At 45.7% G+C, this 14090-nt stretch overlaps 1 protein-coding gene across 1 annotated transcript; it reads left to right on the top strand.

Moving 5' to 3' along the window:
• Positions 1–9913: 9913 nt before the first annotated feature.
• Positions 9914–14049, top strand: rpl10 (ribosomal protein L10). Its single transcript, XM_080497313.1, has 6 exons — positions 9914–10008; positions 11145–11203; positions 11845–11952; positions 12790–12928; positions 13419–13581; positions 13814–14049. The coding sequence occupies exons 1-6, from the start codon at positions 9986–9988 to the stop codon at positions 13967–13969; spliced, it is 648 nt and encodes a 215-aa protein (XP_080353439.1). The 5' UTR covers positions 9914–9985; the 3' UTR covers positions 13970–14049.
• Positions 14050–14090: the final 41 nt, after the last annotated feature.

The following is a 14090-nucleotide window of genomic DNA, read 5'->3' as shown; positions in this document are numbered from 1 at the left end:
CAGGAGGCCTCCTAACACCTTTCCTTAACTACTTTAGGAAGCCTCCTAACTCCTTTCCTTCACTCCTTAGGAAGCCTCCTAACACCTTTCCTTCACTCCTTTAGGAAGCCCACTAACACCTTTCACTAACTCCTTTTGGAAGCATCCTAACACCTTTCCTTAACTCCTTCAGGAGGCCTCCTAACACCTTTCCTTAACTCCTTTAGGAAGCCTCCTAACTCCTTTCCTTAACTACTTTAGGAAGCCTCCAAACACCTTTCCTTAACTACTTTAGGAAGCCTCCTAACACCTTTCCTTAACTCCTTTAGGAAATCTCCTAACACCTTTCCTTAACTCCTTTAGGAAGCCTCCTAACACCTTTCCTTAACTCCTTTCAGAAGCCTCTAACACCTTTCCTTAACTCCTTTAGGAAGCCTCCCAACTCCTTTCCTTAACTCCTTTAGTAGCCTCCTAACACCTTTTCTTAACTCCTTTAGGAAGCCTCCTATCACCTTTCTTTAACTCCTTCAGGAAGCCTCCTAACACCTTTCCTTAACTCCTTTAGGCAGCCTCGTAACACCTTTACTTCACTCCTTTAGGAAGCCTCCTAACACCTTTCACTAACTCCTTTTGGAAGCCTCCTAACACCTTTCCTTAACTCCTTCAGGAGGCCTCCTAACACCTTTCCTTAACTCCTTTAGGAAGCCTCCTAACTCCTTTCCTTAACTCCTTTAGGAAGCCTCCTATCACCTTTCCTTAACTCCTTCAGGAGGCCTCCTAGTACCTTTCCTTAACTCCTTTAGGAAGCCTCCTAACTCCTTTCCTTAACTACTTTAGGAAGCCTCCTAACACCTTTCCTTAACTCCTTTAGGAAGCCTCCAATCACCTTTCCTTAACTCCTTTAGGAGGCCTCCTAACACCTTTCCTTAACTCCTTTAGGAAGCCTCCTAACTCTTTTACTTAACTCCTTTAGTAGCCTCCTAACACCTTTCCTTAACTCCTTTAGGAAGCCTCCTTACACCTTTCTTTAACTCCTTTAGGCAGCCTCCTATTACCTTTCTTTAACTCCTTCAGGAAGTCTCCTAACACCTTTCCTTAACTCCTTTAGGAAGCCTCCTAACACCTTTCCTTAACTCCTTTCAGAAGCCTCTAACACCTTTCCTTAACTCCTTTAGGAAGCCTCCCAACTCCTTTCCTTAACTCCTTTAGTAGCCTCCTAACACCTTTTCTTAACTCCTTTAGGAAGCCTCCTATCACCTTTCTTTAACTCCTTCAAGAAGCCTCCTAACACATTTCCTTAACTCCTTTAGGCAGCCTCCTAACACCTTTCCTTCATTCCTTTAGGAAGCCTCCTAACACCTTTCCTTCACTCCACAAGGAAGCCTCCTAACACCTTTCCTTAACTCCTTTAGGAAGCCTCCTAACACCTTTCACTAAATCCTTTTGGAAGCCTCCTAACACCTTTTCCTTAACTCCTTTAGGAAGCCTCCTATCACCTTTCTTTAACTCCTTCAGGAAGCCTCCTAACACCTTTCCTTAACTCCTTTAGGCAGCCTCCTAACACCTTTCCTTCACTCCTTTAGGAAGCCTCCTAACACCTTTCACTAACTCCTTTTGGAATCCTCCTGACACCTTTCCTTAACTCCTTTAGGAAGCCTCCTATCACCTTTCCTTAACTCCTTCAGGAGGCCTCCTAACACCTTTCCTTAACTACTTTAGGAAGCCTCCTAACTCCTTTCCTTAACTACTTTAGGAAGCCTCCTAACTCCTTTCCTTTACTCCTTTAGTAGCCTCCTAACACCTTTCCTTAACTCCTTTAGGAAGCCTCCTAACACCTTTTCTTAACTCCTTTCAGAAGCCTCTAACACCTTTCCTTAACTCCTTTAGGAAGCCTCCCAACTCCTTTCCTTAACTCCTTTAGTAGCCTCCTAACACCTTTTCTTAACTCCTTTAGGAAGCCTCCTATCACCTTTCTTTAACTCCTTCAAGAAGCCTCCTAACACCTTTCCTTAACTCCTTTAGGCAGCCTCCTAACACCTTTCCTTCACTCCTTAGGAAGCCTCCTAACACCTTTCCTTCACTCCTTTAGGAAGCCTCCTAACACCTTTCCTTCACTCCTTTAGGAAGCCTCCTAACACCTTTCCTTAACTCCTTTAGGAAGCCTCCTAAAACCTTTCACTAACTCCTTTTGGAAGCCTCCTAACACCTTTCCTTAACTCTTTTAGGAAGCCTCCTATCACCTTTCTTTGACTCCTTCAGGAAGCCTCCTAACACCTTTCCTTAACTACTTTAGGAAGCCTCCTAACTCCTTTCCTTAACTACTTTAGGAAGCCTCCTAACTCCTTTCCTTTACTCATTTAGTAGCCTCCTAACACCTTTACTTAACTCCTTTAGGAAGTCTCCTAACACCTTTCCTTAACTCCTTTAGGAAGCCTCCTAACACCTTTTCTTAACTCCTTTCAGAAGCCTCTAACACCTTTCCTTAACTCCTTTAGGAAGCCTCCCAACTCCTTTCCTTAACTCCTTTAGTAGCCTCCTAACACCTTTTCTTAACTCCTTTAGGAAGCCTCCTATCACCTTTCTTTAACTCCTTCAGGAAGCGTCCTAACACCTTTCCTTAACTCCTTTAGGAAGCCTCCTATCACCTTTCCTTAACTCCTTCAGGAGGCCTCCTAACACCTTTCCTTAACTCCTTTAGGAAGCCTCCTAACTCCTTTCCTTAACTACTTTAGGAAGCCTCCTAACTCCTTTCCTTTACTCCTTTAGTAGCCTCCTAACACCTTTATTTAACTCCTTTAGGAAGTCTCCTAACACCTTTTCTTAACTCCTTTAGGAAGCCTCCTAACACCTTTCCTTAACTCCTTTCAGAAGCCTCTAACACCTTTCCTTAACTCCTTTAGGAAGCCTCCCAACTCCTTTCCTGAACTCCTTTAGTAGCCTCCTAACACCTTTTCTTAACTCCTTTAGGAAGCCTCCTATCACCTTTCTTTAACTCCTTCAAGAAGCCTCCTAACACCTTTCCTTAACTCCTTTAGGCAGCCTCCTAACACCTTTCCTTCACTCCTTAGGAAGCCTCCTAACACCTTTCCTTCACTCCTTTAGGAAGCCTCCTAACACCTTTCACTAACTCCTTTTGGAAGCCTCCTAACACCTTTCCTTAACTCCTTCAGGAGGCCTCCTAACACCTTTCCTTAACTCCTTTAGGCAGCCTCCTAACACCTTTCCTTCACTCCTTAGGAAGCCTCCTAACACCTTTCCTTCACTCCTTTAGGAAGCCCACTAACACCTTTCACTAACTCCTTTTGGAAGCCTCCTAACACCTTTCCTTAACTCCTTCAGGAGGCCTCCTAACACCTTTCCTTAACTCCTTTAGGAAGCCTCCTAACTCCTTTCCTTAACTACTTTAGGAAGCCTCCTAACACCTTTCCTTAACTCCTTTAGGAAATCTCCTAACACCTTTCCTTAACTCCTTTAGGAAGCCTCCTAACACCTTTCCTTAACTCCTTTCAGAAGCCTCTAACACCTTTCCTTAACTCCTTTAGGAAGCCTCCCAACTCCTTTCCTTAACTCCTTTAGTAGCCTCCTAACACCTTTTCTTAACTCCTTTAGTAAGCCTCCTATCACCTTTCTTTAACTCCTTCAGGAAGCCTCCTAACACCTTTCCTTAACTCCTTTAGGCAGCCTCGTAACACCTTTACTTCACTCCTTTAGGAAGCCTCCTAACACCTTTCACTAACTCCTTTTGGAAGCCTCCTAACACCTTTCCTTAACTCCTTTAGGAAGCCTCCTATCACCTTTCCTTAACTCCTTCAGGAGGCCTCCTAGCACCTTTCCTTAACTCCTTTAGGAAGCCTCCTAACTCCTTTCCTTAACTACTTTAGGAAGCCTCCTAACACCTTTCTTTAACTCCTTTAGGGAGCCTACTAACCCCTTTCCTTAACTCCTTAGGAAGCCTCCTAACACCTTTCCTTCACTCCTTTAGGAAGCCTCCTAACACCTTTCCTTCACTCCTTTAGGAAGCCTCCTAACACCTTTCCTTAACTCCTTTAGGCAGCCTCCTAACACCTTTCCTTCACTCCTTAGGAAGCCTCCTAACACCTTTCCTTCACTCCTTTAGGAAGCCCACTAACACCTTTCACTAACTCCTTTTGGAAGCCTCCTAACACCTTTCCTTAACTCCTTCAGGAGGCCTCCTAACACCTTTCCTTCACTCCTTTAGGAAGCCTCCTAACACCTTTCACTAACTCCTTTTGGAAGCCTCCTAACACCTTTCCTTAACTCCTTCAGGAGGCCTCCTAACACCTTTACTTCACTCCTTTAGGAAGCCTCCTAACACCTTTCACTAACTCCTTTTGGAAGCCTCCTAACACCTTTCCTTAACTCCTTTAGGAAGCCTCCTATCACCTTTCCTTAACTCCTTCAGGAGGCCTCCTAGCACCTTTCCTTAACTCATTTAGGAAGCCTCCTAACTCCTTTCCTTAACTACTTTAGGAAGCCTCCTAACACCTTTCTTTAACTCCTTTAGGGAGCCTACTAACCCCTTTCCTTAACTCCTTAGGAAGCCTCCTAACACCTTTCCTTCACTCCTTTAGGAAGCCTCCTAACACCTTTCCTTCACTCCTTTAGGAAGCCTCCTAACACCTTTCCTTAACTCCTTTAGGCAGCCTCCTAACACCTTTCCTTCACTCCTTAGGAAGCCTCCTAACACCTTTCCTTCACTCCTTTAGGAAGCCCACTAACACCTTTCACTAACTCCTTTTGGAAGCCTCCTAACACCTTTCCTTAACTCCTTCAGGAGGCCTCCTAACACCTTTCCTTAACTCCTTTAGGAAGCCTCCTAACTCCTTTCCTTAACTACTTTAGGAAGCCTCCTAACACCTTTCCTTAACTCCTTTAGGAAATCTCCTAACACCTTTCCTTAACTCCTTTAGGAAGCCTCCTAACACCTTATCTTAACTCCTTTCAGAAGCCTCTAACACCTTTCCTTAACTCCTTTAGGAAGCCTCCCAACTCCTTTCCTTAACTCCTTTAGTAGCCTCCTAACACCTTTCCTTAACTCCTTTAGGAAGCCTCCTATCACCTTTCCTTAACTCCTTCAGGAGGCCTCCTAGCACCTTTCCTTAACTCCTTTAGGAAGCCTCCTAACTCCTTTCCTTAACTACTTTAGGAAGCCTCCTAACACCTTTCTTTAACTCCTTTAGGGAGCCTACTAACCCCTTTCCTTAACTCCTTAGGAAGCCTCCTAACACCTTTCCTTCACTCCTTTAGGAAGCCTCCTAACACCTTTCCTTCACTCCTTTAGGAAGCCGCCTAACACCTTTCCTTAACTCCTTTAGGCAGCCTCCTAACACCTTTCCTTCACTCCTTAGGAAGCCTCCTAACACCTTTCCTTCACTCCTTTAGGAAGCCCACTAACACCTTTCACTAACTCCTTTTGGAAGCCTCCTAACACCTTTCCTTAACTCCTTCAGGAGGCCTCCTAACACCTTTCCTTAACTCCTTTAGGAAGCCTCCTAACTCCTTTCCTTAACTACTTTAGGAAGCCTCCTAACACCTTTCCTTAACTCCTTTAGGAAATCTCCTAACACCTTTCCTTAACTCCTTTAGGAAGCCTCCTAACACCTTATCTTAACTCCTTTCAGAAGCCTCTAACACCTTTCCTTAACTCCTTTAGGAAGCCTCCCAACTCCTTTCCTTAACTCCTTTAGTAGCCTCCTAACACCTTTTCTTAACTCCTTTAGGAAGCCTCCTATCACCTTTCTTTAACTCCTTCAGGAAGCCTCCTAACACCTTTCCTTAACTCCTTTAGGCAGCCTCGTAACACCTTTACTTCACTCCTTTAGGAAGCCTCCTAACACCTTTCACTAACTCCTTTTGGAAGCCTCCTAACACCTTTCCTTAACTCCTTCAGGAGGCCTCCTAACACCTTTCCTTCACTCCTTTAGGAAGCCTCCTAACACCTTTCACTAACTCCTTTTGGAAGCCTCCTAACACCTTTCCTTAACTCCTTCAGGAGGCCTCCTAACACCTTTCCTTAACTCCTTTAGGCAGCCTCCTAACACCTTTCCTTCACTCCTTAGGAAGCCTCCTAACACCTTTCCTTCACTCCTTTAGGAAGCCCACTAACACCTTTCACTAACTCCTTTAGGAAGCCTCCTAACACCTTTCCTTAACTCCTTTAGGAAGCCTCCTAACTCCTTTCCTTAACTACTTTAGGAAGCCTCCTAACACCTTTCCTTAACTCCTTTAGGAAATCTCCTAACACCTTTCCTTAACTCCTTTAGGAAGCCTCCTAACACCTTTCCTTAACTCCTTTCAGAAGCCTCTAACACCTTTCCTTAACTCCTTTAGGAAGCCTCCCAACTCCTTTCCTTAACTCCTTTAGTAGCCTCCTAACACCTTTTCTTAACTCCTTTAGGAAGCCTCCTATCACCTTTCTTTAACTCCTTCAGGAAGCCTCCCAACACCTTTCCTTAACTCCTTTAGGCAGCCTCGTAACACCTTTACTTCACTCCTTTAGGAAGCCTCCTAACACCTTTCACTAACTCCTTTTGGAAGCCTCCTAACACCTTTCCTTAACTCCTTTAGGAAGCCTCCTATCACCTTTCCTTAACTCCTTCAGGAGGCCTCCTAGCACCTTTCCTTAACTCCTTTAGGAAGCCTCCTAACTCCTTTCCTTAACTACTTTAGGAAGCCTCCTAACACCTTTCTTTAACTCCTTTAGGGAGCCTACTAACCCCTTTCCTTAACTCCTTAGGAAGCCTCCTAACACCTTTCCTTCACTCCTTTAGGAAGCCTCCTAACACCTTTCCTTCACTCCTTTAGGAAGCCTCCTAACACCTTTCCTTAACTCCTTTAGGCAGCCTCCTAACACCTTTCCTTCACTCCTTAGGAAGCCTCCTAACACCTTTCCTTCACTCCTTTAGGAAGCCCACTAACACCTTTCACTAACTCCCTTTGGAAGCCTCCTAACACCTTTCCTTAACTCCTTCAGGAGGCCTCCTAACACCTTTCCTTAACTCCTTTAGGAAGCCTCCTAACTCCTTTCCTTAACTACTTTAGGAAGCCTCCTAACACCTTTCCTTAACTCCTTTAGGAAATCTCCTAACACCTTTCCTTAACTCCTTTAGGAAGCCTCCTAACACCTTATCTTAACTCCTTTCAGAAGCCTCTAACACCTTTCCTTAACTCCTTTAGGAAGCCTCCCAACTCCTTTCCTTAACTCCTTTAGTAGCCTCCTAACACCTTTTCTTAACTCCTTTAGGAAGCCTCCTATCACCTTTCTTTAACTCCTTCAGGAAGCCTCCTAACACCTTTCCTTAACTCCTTTAGGCAGCCTCGTAACACCTTTACTTCACTCCTTTAGGAAGCCTCCTAACACCTTTCACTAACTCCTTTTGGAAGCCTCCTAACACCTTTCCTTAACTCCTTTAGGAAGCCTCCTATCACCTTTCCTTAACTCCTTCAGGAGGCCTCCTAGCACCTTTCCTTAACTCCTTTAGGAAGCCTCCTAACTCCTTTCCTTAACTACTTTAGGAAGCCTCCTAACACCTTTCCTTAACTCCTTTAGGAAGCCTCCAATCACCTTTCCTTAACTCCTTTAGGAGGCCTCCTAACACCTTTCCTTAACTCTTTTAGGAAGCCTCCTAACTCTTTTACTTAACTCCTTTAGTAGCCTCCTAACACCTTTCCTTAACTCCTTTAGGAAGCCTCCTTACACCTTTCTTTAACTCCTTTAGGCAGCCTCCTATTACCTTTCTTTAACTCCTTCAGGAAGCCTCCTAACACCTTTCCTTAACTCCTTTAGGCAGCCTCCTAACACCTTTCCTTCACTCCTTTAGGAAGCCTCCTAACACCTTTCCTTCACTCCTTTAGGAAGCCTCCTAACACCTTTCTTTAACTCCTTTAGGGAGCCTACTAACCCCTTTCCTTAACTCCTTTAGGAAGCCTCCTAACACCTTTCCTGACTCCTTTAGGAGCCTCCTAACACCTTTCCTGACTCCTTTAGTAGCCTCCTGACACCTTTCCTTAACTTCTTTAGGAAGCCTCCTATCACCTTTCCTTAACTCCTTCAGGAAGCCTCCGAACACCTTTCCTTAACTCCTTCAGGAATCATCCTAACACCTGTCCTTAACTCCTTTAGGAATCCTCCTAACTCCTTTCATTAATTCCTTTAGGAAGCCTCCTAACACCTTTCCTTAACTCCTTTAGGAATCATCCTAACCCCTTTCCTTATCTCCTTTAGGAAGCCTCCTAACACCTTTCCTGACTCCTTTAGTAGCCTCCTAACACCTTTCCTCACTCCTTTAGTAGCCTCCTGACACCTTTCCTTAACTCCTTTAGGAAGCCTCCTATCACCTTTCCTTAACTCCTTCAGGAAGCCTCCTAACACCTTTCCTTAACTCCTTTAGGCAGCCTCCTCACTCATTTCCTTAACTCCTTTAGGAAGCCTCCTAACACCTTTCCTGACTCCTTTAGTAGCCTCCTAACACCTTTCCTCACTCCTTTAGTAGCCTCCTGACACCTTTCCTTAACTCCTTTAGGAAGCCTCCTATCACCTTTCCTTAACTCCTTCAGGAAGCCTCCTAACACCTTTCCTTAACTCCTTTAGGAATCATCCTAACACCTGTCCTTAACTCCTTTAGGAAGCCTCCTAACCCCTTTCCTTAACCCTTCATGTCATCCACGGGGTGCATAGGAAAGGAGAAAGGTGGGACTAATCAGAAATGGATATGCAGGTCAGTGTCAATGAGGCTGATTTTTCAAACATTGAGGGGTAAAAACCTGTTTTTGTAAAAACCCAGGTCAGTCCCATTTTATATCTAGAACTACAAGCAAGAAGTCCAACCTGTCCAATCAGGATCTGAACCACAAGTCTCACTTAATTGTGCTCAACAGGATTTTATAATCCAGTAAAGGTTCAATATCACATGTTGTAGTTTTTGTTCCTGCTTTGCATCAATGTCTTGTATTCCTTCACCCTTCTATACCTGATCATGTAAACTGTAATCTCTCTACATGGCGAGCACGGGTTGAAGGGCCGCTGTGAATTATTTACACCAGAAGAACGAAGATTCTTCATTCAAAATACTTTTTTGTTGTCTTGCTTGAATCATGTACAGTAAGTCATAATCTATTGATAATCTTCCATTGACTCTTTGTGGGTGTTCAGGTCTGTTTTAAATCTCTATTTTACTTAACATCAGCAGTGAAGATATATGATCTTATATAATACACAGTGATAATAATCCAATAGCAATCCGTCTGAATTTCATGTTTTCTTTTTACCAAACACAAGGAGCACCGTGGCCTGATGTTTACTGTTTCTAATGACATCTTTTACAATGTCCACAGTACATTACTGTCTCATTCCAGATTGATCATTTCATTTTGATGAATACAATTTATTCTTTCATTTCCGAGAATTGTGGGTTCACTCTATTCTATTCTATTCTATTCTATTCATTAATGTGAAGCTCCCTCAGTGCTTTCCTGAACTAACACACACATATATTAGTTTCAGTTATCCAAATATAGATTGTATTCAAGTTTGTAAAGATTTGTGACGTGATATTATAAAAATGTTCCCATGTTCAAGCTGCTAATTCATTGATAAAGTGTTTCTATGGAGTTCATGCATTTCCTTGTGATGTTGAAACTACAGTTCCCAGTATTCCCGAGATCGTAGAGTTCAAATTACTAAATAATAGATATTTTGATAGAAGCCAATTTAATTAGTTCCCCTACGCGATGGAGACTTAATGAATGAAATGCATTTTTAAAAATATATATAATCGTTGTTAAACTGTAAAAATCATAATTTTCTTCCGGCGACTCTCCGGATATGACGCAGCGGAAGTGAGCTCATCTTCCTTTCCTCCATTAGGTGAGTGCGTGGAGCAACGCGGTTCTTCTGCTCTGTTGAAAAAACTAAATTACATCGTAATTGTATAGGTATTCTCTCAACTCTAACACGATTTATTGGTTTATTCTTCAGATTGCAACCATGGGCCGCCGTCCAGCCCGCTGGTGAGTGCTCTGTGCTTAGTTTAGGGCCGAGCTGAGGCCGCCTCGGGTCCGCAGAAAATGGCAGCTGAGCTCCATGTGGAGCCTCCGGCAGGCCGCAGAGAAGTCTGACTGTACCCGGCTCCGAAACGCGGGTGTAAATTAGCCGCCGAGCTCCATGTAGAGCCTCCGGGAGGCCGCAGAGAAGTCTGACTGTAACCGGCTCCGAATCGCGGGTGTAAATTAGCCGCTGAGCTCCATGTGGAGGCTCCGGGAGGCCGCAGAGAAGTCTGACTGTAACCGGCTACGAAACGCGGGTGTAAATTAGCCGCTGAGCTCCATGTGGAGGCTCCGGGAGGCAGCTGAGCTCCATGTGGAGACTCCGGGAGGCCGCAGAGAAGTCTGACTGTACCCGGCTCCGAAACGCGGGTGTAAATTAGCCGCTGAGCTCCATGTGGAGGCTCCGGGAGGCCGCAGAGAAGTCTGACTGTAACCGGCTCCGAAACGCGGGTGTAAATTAGCCGTGAAGTTGCTGCTTTAACCGCTTCAAAATACGGATTTATCTCTTAAGGCTACGAGATGAAGCGTTTAAAGCGGCTGTCCTTAAACTTGTCACAATCGTTTCTGTCGGCTCGGTTAACGACCAGGTTAGTGTTGGAACAGTAACCAACCTGCTTTAACGTTAAACTAGCTGAGATCAGTCAACTTGAGTTAAACCTGCACAACCCTACAGACGAGGCTTTAAACTGTTTAGTACTCGGTAAATCACTGTTCTCCATATAGTACATGTTTTTCTTTTCCAGAAGCTTATCAGTTGATATAATGTGACTAACTAGTGATGAAGTCAGGTTTTAGTACGTCTATTATCCATGCCTGACCAACTGGTAGTTGGTTGTGTGAGAAGACCAGGCTCTATCTGCTCCATGACAACAAACAGCCTTGAACATTGGATATTGATTGGAAATTTAGATTAAAGGATTCAAACTGATCTGAATACATGCAGTATATTTCAGGGAGGATGTTTAAACTATTCAACGAAGGTGAACAAATGTTGGCGTTTCCTTTTCGGATGATTAAATCTCCACTTTCAAGCGTTGTGCTGCGGAGTGTCAAACTGTCATTCCCATCGTGTTCACCTACGTTGTCTTTGCTTTCGACAGTTACCGCTATTGCAAGAACAAGCCGTACCCCAAGTCCCGTTTCTGCAGAGGCGTCCCCGGTAAGACCTTCACCCCCATCAGAACCGCTCTGCTCTTTGTTTGGGTCTGGAACCACCACCGAACCCCCTGCAGGCTATTAAGCCGACCGGGCCGCTGCCGTGCGGTTCTGGTGTGCAAAGGCTGCAGACAGTGACTCTGTGGTTGTGTATGTGCTCAGCTGGGAGGTGCTGAGTGCTTTAAGGGACCGCTGAGACAAAGCCTGGGTTGATTACTGGGGGCGAAGGTGGAAATGTCTGGTCGGACACCTTTCATTTTCAAAATCACATGATTGAAGAACATTTGACTAAATTTCTGCTTGAATTATTGAAAGCTGAATGTGAAATTAGAAATGCAGTGGAATGTGATTCAACATATAGCAAATATTATACCATCAACAGTTTATCATCATTCACATTTATATTTTTCCCCAGCTGATTCAGGCAGATCATTGAAGGTTCAGTTTTAGGGCCAGTGCAGCTGGCGATGAGCGTTTCATTACACCTCAGTCACTTTAAACTGAGAAAAGGAAGTGCAATATAGAAGAGATGTGTACCATCATGTTAGATTAAATACTGATCATTTCTAATAGAAATGAGCAGTGGACACTTCCGCACTATAACAGACTTGACTAACTGGGTTCCTGTCTTCCTCTGGTGCACAGACCCAAAGATCAGGATCTTTGACCTCGGCAGGAAGAAGGCCAAGGTGGATGAGTTCCCCCTGTGTGGTCACATGGTCTCTGATGAGTATGAGCAGCTGTCTTCAGAAGGTGAGTCAGAACACGGACCTGTTCTGGAGCTGCTGGTTCCACTTCTGTGTTCCTTCCAGTGGTCAGTACTGGTCAGTAGCTTCAAATCTCCTTCGTCCTCACAACCGGTTCCACCTGGTCGTGGCAAAAAAAATCCAACTGCTTGTTGGTTTCAAAGACGATTTAGTTTATTCTTTATGGTTGATCCTCTAGAGCAGAGGTCTCTGCCTCACGTCCTGGAGGTGCAGCCCTGCATGTTCTCCACGTCCTCATGGTCCACCACCACCTTCAGTGGTGAGGGGCCACCGCTCATGGTCATGGTCCACCACCACCTTCAGCACTAAGCTTCCAAGCTTGGTGCTGAAGGTGGTGGAAGGAGGGTTACTATAGCAACAACACATCATCATCTAACCAGCTCACCTTCCCCGTTAGTGGAGAACAATCCAAGGCTTGGTGATTCTGCTTCACAGTGAGAGGAAGAGCCACATCCAAGCATCAAACAGCCAGTTAGGTGGAGCTGCTCATTGCAGTACAAGGGAGACATGGAGAACATGCAGGGCTGCACAGACCCCTGATTTCTAGTCATTTATTAACTGGTGATTTTTGGTAGAGAGCCTCCAGCTGTTTTTCAACACCTGCTCGGTCTGAGAGGCTCAGTTTTGATCTGGATGTCCAGGAGTTCTGCAGCTCAGTCCACTGCAGCTTGAATTTTGCATCCATGACAAATTAAAAACAAAAAACCAGACACTTGGCTGTCGGTGCAAGGATAGCGGTGTGGGTAGCCCCGCCCCCAGGCCAGGACAGGCTCTGAACCTGTAAGGTCCTCCTTCCTGAAGCCCGACCTCTGTTGCTGTGCAGCTCTGGAGGCGGCCCGCATCTGTGCCAACAAGTACATGGTGAAGACCTGCGGCAAGGACGGCTTCCACATCCGCATGCGTCTGCATCCCTTCCACGTGATCCGCATCAACAAGATGTTGTCCTGCGCCGGAGCTGATCGGTGAGTGTGGCGGTCCACTGGGAGCTCTCTGCTTTTGTTCCACAGGATCAACATGTTGGACTTCTGTTTTCAATGACAACACTTTCTATATGTACACACATTCTCAGGGACACACGAACAAAAACTAGTCCTAAGAGCTGCTTGTTAGCAGGTTTTAGCTGCAGCCCCAGGGCACAACGACGACATCATGCCATACTGCGAATGTTCTACATGTTTACTGTAACACCTGCTTTCATACACACATTAAAGATGATCCAACAATACGGTAGAGCATTAACATGGACTAATGCTGACTGCTGGTTTTCACTGTGATATTTAATGTTTAGAGAGAGGGGGTACCCTGTCCTCTGACCCTGATGGCATCTGGAAGTGTTGCCATGGAAACGGCTTTTATTGAGCTGCGAGTTTTCATTAGAAAAGTTGTGATGTAAATGGAGTTGATGAAGTGATGGAATGTCTGGTTTCCCCCCCCCCCCCCCCCGGTGGCCAGGCTCCAGACGGGGATGCGGGGGGCCTTCGGTAAGCCCCAGGGCACCGTGGCCCGTGTGCACATCGGCCAGGTGATCATGTCGGTGCGCACCAAGACCCAGAACAAGGAGCACGTGGTGGAGGCCCTGCGCCGAGCCAAGTTCAAGTTCCCGGGCCGTCAGAAGGTAAGCCTCCGTGCCCTGGCCTCCGGGCCCTGGCCTCCGGGCCCTGGCCTCCGGGCCCCTGCAGGCTATTAAGCCGACCGGGCCGCTGCCGTGCGGTTCTGGTGTGCAAAGTCTGCAGACAGTGACTCTGTGGTTGTGTATGTGCTCAGCTGGGAGGTGCTGAGTGCTTTAAGGGACCGCTGAGACAAAGCTGTGGAGCCACCGCCTCCTCTCACCTCTCCTCCTCCCTCAGATCCACATCTCCAAGAAGTACGGCTTCACCAAGTTCAACGCCTGCGACTTCGACGACATGATGGCAGAGAAGCGTCTGATCCCCGACGGCTGCGGTGTGAAGTACATCCCCAGCAGGGGGCCGCTGGCCCGCTGGAAGGTTCTGCACACCAACTAGAACCTGCACAGTACATCCCGCTGGAAGGTTCTGCACACCAACTAGAACCTGCAGAGCCACAATAAAACGCCTTTGATCTACGTCATGGCACCGCTTCTTTCTTCTCTTCCTGCTCTGGTTC

Source organism: Blennius ocellaris (genome assembly GCF_963422515.1).
Source record: "Blennius ocellaris genome assembly, chromosome: 5".
Classification (NCBI taxonomy): domain Eukaryota; kingdom Metazoa; phylum Chordata; class Actinopteri; order Blenniiformes; family Blenniidae; genus Blennius; species Blennius ocellaris.
Note: the sequence above shows the minus strand (reverse complement) of the source record. Positions and strands in the feature narration are given on the sequence as shown.

Coding starts and splice junctions, on each gene's coding strand:
- rpl10 (XM_080497313.1), top strand. CDS start 9,986: ATGGGCCGCCGTCCAGCCCGCTG. Junction 10,009..11,144: donor GGCCGCCGTCCAGCCCGCTG/GTGAGTGCTCTG, acceptor TGCTTTCGACAG/TTACCGCTATTGCAAGAACA. Junction 13,582..13,813: donor AGTTCCCGGGCCGTCAGAAG/GTAAGCCTCCGT, acceptor CTCCTCCCTCAG/ATCCACATCTCCAAGAAGTA.